The 9,101-nt window shown below is 40.7% G+C and overlaps 1 protein-coding gene across 1 annotated transcript; it reads left to right on the top strand.

Annotated features, from left to right (window-relative positions):
- Positions 1-290: 290 nt before the first annotated feature.
- parn (poly(A)-specific ribonuclease (deadenylation nuclease)) lies at positions 291-8,599 on the top strand. The gene is made up of 26 exons (XM_037093584.1): positions 291-376; positions 641-718; positions 821-900; positions 1,000-1,067; positions 1,779-1,860; positions 2,015-2,075; positions 2,378-2,546; positions 2,897-2,959; positions 3,052-3,090; positions 3,191-3,233; positions 3,322-3,402; positions 3,506-3,562; positions 3,770-3,847; positions 3,929-3,972; positions 4,090-4,132; positions 4,297-4,372; positions 4,453-4,563; positions 4,656-4,725; positions 4,827-4,882; positions 5,383-5,469; positions 5,626-5,700; positions 5,795-5,966; positions 6,071-6,198; positions 6,859-6,925; positions 7,009-7,178; positions 7,853-8,599. Exons 1-26 carry the CDS (start codon positions 358-360, stop codon positions 7,897-7,899), a joined length of 2,064 nt encoding a protein of 687 aa, XP_036949479.1. The 5' UTR covers positions 291-357; the 3' UTR covers positions 7,900-8,599.
- The last annotated feature ends 502 nt before the right edge of the window (positions 8,600-9,101 follow it).

Below are 9,101 nucleotides of genomic sequence, written 5' to 3'. Positions count from 1 at the left end.
ACTAGTAGTAACGTCAGTAGTAGTATTATCATTGTCATTATTATTGTTACTGTTGTTGTTATTATTATTATTGTTACTGTTATTATTATTATTATTATTATTATTATTATTATTATTATTATTATTATTATTATTATTTAATCTTCTCTGTACTGCACTCTTAGATCCCCCTGTCGTGTGTTTGTGGTTGCAGACTCAGGTGATAAACAAAAGACTGCCGTTTACCTGCTGTTTTGCCGCCTGTTTAAATAAAGTTGATACAAAAAAACCCTTAAAGGAAGAAAAAAAAACGCCAGTTGACGTATGCTAGCTCATAGCTAACGTTAGCTGTCAGCCGGGTTCAGTCATTGTGCAGGGATGGAGGTGACACGCCGAAGTAAGTAGCCAGCCAGATTTTTCCCCCTGGATTTTCAGCCCACTGTACTCACCATGCCGGTACACAACGCAGTGTTGACCTGGGATGTTTTGTTCAAGACTCCTCCGTTTTCCGCGGCGTTTGTGCCGCTAGCTGGCTTTCTGTTCTCGCTAGCTAGCTAACGTTAGCTTGGTTTAGCTAGTGTGCGGCTGCAGGTTTAGCTCTTGTGTTCCTCTTCTGGTAAGCACGCCGTCCTCACGTCAATGTACTTTAACTTTTCTGCAGATTTTAAGGACAGTTTGAACGCGGTGTACAGTGCGATAGAGGAGGCTGACTTTCTCGCCATCGATGGAGAATTTTCAGGTAACAGTGACAGAGTTTAGGTGGAAAATGAGATTGGATTAGCGAACGCTGTGTTTGTAAATCGTGGTGTGTTTTTATTTATTTAATTTTTTTTTGTCTAAGGGATAAGCGACGGTCCTAATGTCAGTGCACTAACCAACGGGCTGGACACACCAGAGGAGCGATACACGAAGCTTAAAAAGGTTTGAAGGATCTTGTGCACACACCTGAGACACACCTGGTTCCTCCTCCATTGTATGTTTGAACACGTCCCGTTGACTGTTTCTCTCTCTGCCCACCAGCACTCCATGGACTTTCTGTTGTTCCAGTTTGGAATATGCACATTCACATACGACCAGACAAAGTCAAAGTGAGTGATGTCTGCTGGATGGATGCATTACTGTTGGATTTTATATTGATTAATTGGTGGACAATTTAGAAAAGCACCATCTCCCACTGCTCTCACCTGCTCATATTGAAATGCTTTCTTATTTACATCCATGAATGTTCAGACCATGTCAACTTGTGACTTGTCCTCTGTGAGACCGTGTTTATCCGTTTACAGAAATTAAATGTGTGTGTGTGTGTGTGTGTCCTGCATCATCTCTTGACTTAAACAAGGTCGGGTCATTAACTGGGCAACAGTCCTGGGACCCACAATACTATTGTGGCCCTGTTTTGAGGAGGGCCCCTCTACACAGGCTCTTCTGATGCATATTCTTGAATGATGTGTTTAAGTAAAATGACTACACAACCAATTACGTCCAAGTAGTATTTTAACAAAGACAAACTGTGGGGTCAACAGAGGCTCAGCCACTCATTTTTACCTTTAAGTGCTCCAGCAGGTGAACCCAGCCGCCTTAAGTCTTGATGTTTCATACATGACAACGCATTTAATCATCTATTTTAATTTCAATTTATAATTGTCCAAACAAGCAGTAGTTTATATGGATAATCTCAGATGCCACTGTTCAATTTGATTAGAAAAATGTGTCCAATTGAAGTAAATCCATCTGTTTAACATGCACACAGCAACTGGAATTATTCCACTAATTTGTTTTTTGCATTCCCTTCTCTGCAGGTATATTATAAAACCTTTTAATTTTTATATTTTCCCGAAACCGTTCAACAGGACGTCCCCTGACATAAAGTTCATTTGTCAAGTAAGTCAGTGTTACTGCTCGGGGTCGTTGGTCATTGACTATTGATAGTGACAATATTTTTAGATTGTTAAGCAGCAACTGTGATGCCTGTGAGTTGGTTGTTTTGTTTTTGTTTTCAGGAAGTGAAAATGGAACACTGTCTTTGTCGTTTCAGAGTTCCAGTATTGATTTCCTGGCCAGTCAAGGGTTCGATTTCAACAAGGTGTTCTGTAATGGTGAGTAAACCACAGAGTGACAGTGAAATACTCTTTTGTCTCACGGTGTGTAGTGCTTTGATTTCACTACTACAAAATCAAGGCTGGTTGAAGGAACAAGGTGTCTGTGCAAAAAAAATTCAGGTCAAAAACATTCATAATGATACTAGTTTTTAAAAAGGTTTTAACGTCCAGCCTCAGTGTAGGTTAGAAAAGCTGTAATAAATACAATAGCTCCTCAGTCCTCTTTCATGACTGTGTAGAGCAATCTAAACCTTCAGGTCACAACACAGAAGTAAAACTCTGATTTCTCTTTATTAAAGGAATCCCATACTTAAATCAAGAAGAAGAAGCCCAGCTGAGGGAGCAGACGGAGGAAAGGAGAAATCAACATGCTAACGGTGTAGGCACGCCGTCCTACATCTCTCCATCCTCCTCCAAAGGCCCAGCACACGTACCCGAGGAGCACAAAGACTTCATCAACAGGGTTATGTAAGTGTTACACTACATATGGAGTACTTCCTCTTTTTGACCGATACAAGGTATATCTGAACATGCATTAAAGTAACCCAGTGGTTTGTCACACACACAGCATGTTATCAGAACATCACACCCCTACCCCAACCGCTCCCAGCTTGAAGGAGGAACTCTCTTTGTACCTTGTTTTTTTAAAATGCAAAATGGCAAGCTGGAAGACTGGCGCAACATGTTTTGCCTTCAACGTGCAGTGTAAACGGGCAGTAAGAGTTGGAATCCTCTGTGTAAATGTCATGTTATCCAGAACACAACTTTTACACGACTTATCTGCTCCTTTTTTATGTGGTGATGGTTTTTACTCACAGAGAGAAGGTTGAGGCACTCTTCACTAACTCTGAGAAGACTTTGGACTTGGAGCCATGCACTGGGTAATCTAACTCATCTCTGAAACTAAATTTGTATCGAGCATGTACAGCCTGTGTTTTCCGAATCTCTACTTACGTATATAATTCTGTCTCAGCTTTCAGAGGAAGCTGATATACCAGACGCTGAACTGGAAGTGAGTATCATTTATCTGTTTTGCGGCTGTTGTGGTTGTTGTTGTTGTTGTTGTTGTTGTGTTGGTTTGTGGAGGTTTAAGATTTGTCTTTCTTTGACAGGTTTCCCAAAGGGCTTCACGTGGAAACCATCGAAACAGAAAAGGTTAGGACATGTTTTATTTCAACCTATGTTGCTCTTTGTTAAATGTGGAATAATACAAAATATTGATGCAAGTTCTGTATGTCTGCAGAAGGAGCGATTCATCCAGGTCAGCAAAGTGGATGATGAGGAGAGGAAGAGGAGGGAACAGCAGAAACTGGAGAAAGAGCAGGTAAGTTTGAGTTCAGGATGGATCTCAGTTTTAAAATGTCTTATTGTGAGCTTAAGGATGCTCTGCTTTGATTCTAATAGTTTTACTTCTCCGTCACCAACAGGAGGAGCTAAATGATGCTGTTGGCTTCTCCAGGGTCGTCCACGCCATCTCAAAATCTGTGAGTTGACCTCAGTGTTTTTCAACCCCAACTTTTATTTCCAAGGTCAACTGTAAATCAGGTTATACATCTAGAGGGTCACTCTTTAAATTTGTATTTTAAACTCTTTAATCTGCAGTTGAAAGCTGTCACTTGTGTTGTTGCATTAGAATGGTATTTTTCTGTTGCCAATAATTCAGGATGTTTTAAAATGTTTTTGCTTTGCAGGGTAAACTTGTGGTCGGCCACAACATGCTGCTGGATGTGATGCACACCATTCACCAGTTCTACTGCCCTCTGCCAGAGGTACACACTTAGAATTGCTATTTTCAATATGGACCTTGGCATTGAATGTGAATTTATTTATGCCAATGCTCTTCTCTCCAGGATCTTCAAGACTTTAAAGAGGTCACAATGTGTGTTTTCCCAAGGTAATGTTTCCTTCTTGTGCACATTTTTTTTTCTTTTGTCTTGACATCGGTTTCTTTGCATTGCTTTTCTTTGCTTTGTTTCACTCATTACATTATTTTTTATCTATCCACTTGTAGACTTCTGGACACAAAGTTAATGGCTTCCACACAGCCTTTTAAGGTAAGTGGTCCCCTTCAGTGCTAGAATACCAGGGGTGATAGAGACAAATCAGTGTCCAGCTAAACTGATTGGACATTGTTATAGTTAACTCACAGTCCGCACAACTGTTGGATAACACCAAAAGCATGGGTGATGTTGATTTTTGTTTTACATTTGGGTTTCAGGAAATGATCACCAACACCTCACTGGCAGAGTTGGAGAAACAGCTGAAGGAGGGCCCCTTCAAGTCACCACAAGTTGGTGAGTAAATATCTAAACATTCCCCTGAAAGGCTCTCGAGCCACAAAATCCTGCTGACACTTTTCTTCCGTCCCTGACAGAAACGGCTGAGGGGTTCCCCAGTTACGACACAGCCCAGGAACAGCTCCACGAGGCTGGCTACGACGCTTACATCACTGGCCTCTGTTTCGTCTCAATGGCCAACTACCTGGGTAACGCACGCAACCACCGTGATCCTCTGGGCAGATAAGAAAAATGTCTGCATACATGTTGGTTAACTAACGCAACACTTTACTCTTTACAGGCTCTTTCTTAACTCCACCCAAAGCATACATCTCTGCTCGCTCCAAGCTAATTGAGCCTTTCTTCAACAAGTAAGAGATTCACTTCAAGTTCATGTGTCCACTGCTCTCCTTCTAGAAGTGCCACAGTCTTTTTAAAGAATATATTTTGACTACTTCTTTGTCTATTTCAGGCTTTTCCTGATGAGGATAATCGATATTCCCTACCTCAACATCACAGGACCAGATTGTGAGTACGATAATGCAGCACAGCAGCGATACATCAGGATTGTTGCACCGACCACATGCTTGGAAAAGTGTCCACTCTTGTGTAGTTTTGAGTACGAGCAGCATAATCCAGTTTCAGGATTCATTCAGAATGTGGATGTAAACTGTACACTTCAAAAGTAAAATCAAATATTCTGAGGTAGGAAGTTGATTCACAAGAGACACAAAATGATTTTGCACTTGGATTATTTATAAGACAAATCTGCAGGCATCTTTTTAAAGCCATAGTTGATGAGTTTGGACCAGTGGGGGGCAGAAAAACACTGAAACAAACTATCAGCAATAACTAAGTTTTTATTTAAATATCTCAAACAGCCATTTGTCAACTTAATCTTTGGATTTACTTTTTAATCATAGTAGATTTAATTTGAAGCTTTATTGAGGGACATTTCATATCAACTGTCGCCACTTCTCCACCTCACCTGTTGCTCTTTTTCCTGTCAATCTCTTCCGTTTCTACAGTGCAACCTAAAAGAGACCACGTCCTGTATGTCACCTTCCCAAAAGAGTGGAAGACGAGTGACCTCTACCAGCTGTTCAGTGCCTTTGGTAAGCTATGATTTTTTTTTTTCCTGATAATTCTGCTTGAAGAAGAGTAATTATGCATTCATTATATAAGATGCAAGGCCATCAATGAAAACGGTCACACTGCACACTTAACTGCGTGTCCCAGATACTGACTTTGTACTTCTCTTGTCCGCTCAGGGAACATCCAGGTTTCATGGATAGACGACACGTCAGCATTTGTGTCCCTAAGTCAGACGGACCAGGTACAGATAGGTGAGTTTGACGGCTGATTCCACACACCAGACTGGACTCTTGAATCTGCATTTAAAAAAAAATGTTGATGTGATTTTAATTTCGACATCTTCAGCTATGAACACCAGCCGCTACGCAGAGAGCTACAGGATCCAGACGTATGCAGAGTACATCCAGGCTAAGCAGGAGAAGGAGAAGTCTGGCCAGACGCCCAAAACTTGGGGCGAGGACGGCTGGGTGAAGTCTCACTACTCCTCCACTACGTCTGCTGGTTTTGGTTATCCCAGGTGCACTTCTGCTGCTTTACACTGCATATTTCAACATAATGCTCAAACAGTTTCTGTTAAAGTATGTATGGCCTGTTTTTTTATTAATTTATTTTTTGTTCCAGGGGTTTGAGGAAACGCAGCATCAGTCCCGTTCAGGGCGAGCAGGCGGCCGGCGACGCTGTAATTACAGATGGCTGGAGTCACTACTCGTACCCGGATAGCGCAGGCGGCAAGAAGATGAAAACTGATGGTGTGTGAACGTAGTACTTTGCTGCTGCAGTGTGGTTACAAGCCGCAGGTTTTCTTCAGGGAAAGTACTCGATAGTGATTCAGTGAGGGAGAGACAGCAGGTGGTATTGAGAGCAATTATCACAACTGATGGGATAAAGTGATTACCCATCATACTTTGTGTTACACCTGAGATTTTATGTCGTTAATGGCCACCTGCTGCAGAATGGACAGATCACATGCAGCCCTAATGGATTTCATTCTCTTTATTTTTTAATCGAGGACAGACATTTCAATTATTTATCAATCTTTTTTCCTTATTTTTTTGGCAGGAATTTTGCAACATTAAATAATGTTAAGAAAATATATCAAAGGACATTTACAATGTTTTGTCTCTATTTTGTTACATCCCCCAAAATGGCCACCGAATGAGAGCAAATACAAACTGAATTTTTTAAATGGGGATAAAAGAGGGGAATAAATGTTGGAACATAGCAAATATATTGATTTAAAAAAAGTTAATCTATTCCTGAAGGACCATGACAGAAAACAAGCCTACTTTGTCATGTTTAAGGAGCCATTTATCTCTGCATGTCTTGCTTTTGAAGTTTCTTAGCCAGTTCAGAGTTTGTGATGCTTAACTGTATCCCTCCTGACGAAGTGTTGTCATTGTGTTTCCTAGACATAAGTGGACAGGCAAATACAGAAGCCGTCGAGAGCAAGACCTCAGAGGGATGGTTAAAGACGGCGTAAGTAAACAGGATGATTTATTCTGCCACAGTTGTCCCAGTTGCTGTGATTTAAGTATCGTAATGGTTGCTGTCCCCTGCAGAGATTCATCAGAATCAGCGGGGTTGAGTCCAATTCCCGATGAGGAGGAGGAGGAGGAGGAGGAGGGAAGTCCTGAAGGCATTGATCCAGCCAATAATAGTGAGGGCACAGTCACCTGGCAACAAGCCACAACAAGGAAAGGTCAAAAGAACAAGAAAAAGAAAACTGAAGGTGAGTTTGTCAGTGAGGGCTTCCTAACCCTTTGAATCTGCCTGACAGTTCAAACGGTTAATCAGAGTATAGATGTCTAAGAAGAAGCTGTTTTAATGCCATACTATTTATTTTCTTTAGTATCGTAAGTAATTAATTATTATCTGTGTTTAGACATTGTCAACATGAACTGCTTGGAGTTAATGCTGCATGACTGGCTATTATGAAAAAACTTATCAACAAGAAAAAGGCCAAGCTAGCAGCTATTTCACTTCTTACTTCTATATATGTAAATATAATACTGTTGGCTAACACGTTGACCATCAACTTCAAAAAACAACTTGTTTCTGCGACTCTAACATGAAAAGATGAAAAATTAATGTTTGAACAGCTTGCACACGAGAAAAAAGTCATCATGTAGACACATACCAAAAATTCAATAAATGCCGAGGAGCTCAACAGATAACATGTAGTAGATGTGCCAAAACTTGTAAACTGAGAAAAAGGCGGGCAAGTGGTTAAAAGCCTTTTCCCTCATCAGCTCCAGACAAATGTGTGTCTGAGGATTGAGCCATCTTGTGTCCTTCTCATGTCTGAGAGTTGCACATTTATGAACTGAAATGGAACGTTAACGTTGAACACTGTTAAATGTACTAAAGGGCAATGTTGGACTTGTCTGTCTCTGTCTCGTACAGGTGCTAAATCTACAACGTCACTGTTTGAGGTCCCAGAAGTTTGGTAGCGAGAGGTGAGGAGTGGAGAGGCCACTGTCCCACACCGAGCTCCGGCTCCGGGTCTCTTCAGAAGCACTTGGGCTGCTCTCCTCTGAGGTCGTACATCACTGGGACTGGTGCACGCCCTAAATTCATTCGTTCACTCAACAGCTGTGGATACCGTGTCCAGAGCTACCAGCCAGCCTAGCTACTTGACTGGACTATTGAAAGAGAGAACACAAGCCATAACGACAGCTGCCATATTTTGATCTCGTACCAGAGGAGCAGGCAACTCCTCTGTGTAAACACGCACACACCACTAGAATCTAAAAAGCTAAACTCCACAAATGTTCATTTATTCTGTGTTCAGACTGGAATCTGCCACCACAGCCACGCCATCACTTTGAAATCATCCATTTTAATGATCGTCGCCTCCGTCAGTCTTATATTTTGTGAGTGTGGGTTGTGTGCGAGTTCGTGCATGTGAGGGAGATGTACATTTTATCCAGTCTTTGTATCCCTGTGAATCTGTTTCATAAATCTTCAGAGATGAAATACCTTTACTTTTCTTTACCTTTTTTGTGTTTAATGTTTTGTAACCGTGTCAACCTGCAACAATGTTAAGGTATGTTCAAAAGGTGTAAACGTTAAGATGACGTATACATTTTTGTATAAGAAAGTTTTATTTCCTTGAAAAGGGGAAAAAATTAAAGAATGTTTCTTAATATCTGTTTTTTGTGTCTTTTGTTGCTGAACTCACCCTCGACAGCATTCTTCACACTATGTCATTGCAACTGGGCTTATTTCATATTTGGAAACTGTTGCTTTCATTTTTTTTTTTTTTATTTACAGGTCCTGATGTTTTATTCTGTACTCAGGTCTCACTTGCAAATGAGATCTCAAAAATGATGTGGAGATTTTCATCTTTTATAATGGTAAATTAAAAGTCTTTGGCAAAAGAAGCAATTTGAAGGTGTCACTTTTAGCCCGGTAAAACTGTGACAAAATGTTTTTCGTTGTCATTTTATAGATCAAATCAGATCATTGAGGTTGTGAGTTGCAGCCCTAGTTATGGGTCATCCTTATTATATTATACATGAATTATTTCATTGTTGAGTTCAGGGATGGGATGACATTTTGTCTGGGTTCACAATAAAGAAACACTTCAGTTAATGATGAATCTTTGCTACCCAAGAAAATCCTGAATATTGTCAGGACTGATTTAAAAAAA

The sequence above is a fragment of the Acanthopagrus latus genome, chromosome 1, assembly GCF_904848185.1.
Source record: "Acanthopagrus latus isolate v.2019 chromosome 1, fAcaLat1.1, whole genome shotgun sequence".
Classification (NCBI taxonomy): domain Eukaryota; kingdom Metazoa; phylum Chordata; class Actinopteri; order Spariformes; family Sparidae; genus Acanthopagrus; species Acanthopagrus latus.
Note: the sequence above shows the minus strand (reverse complement) of the source record. Positions and strands in the feature narration are given on the sequence as shown.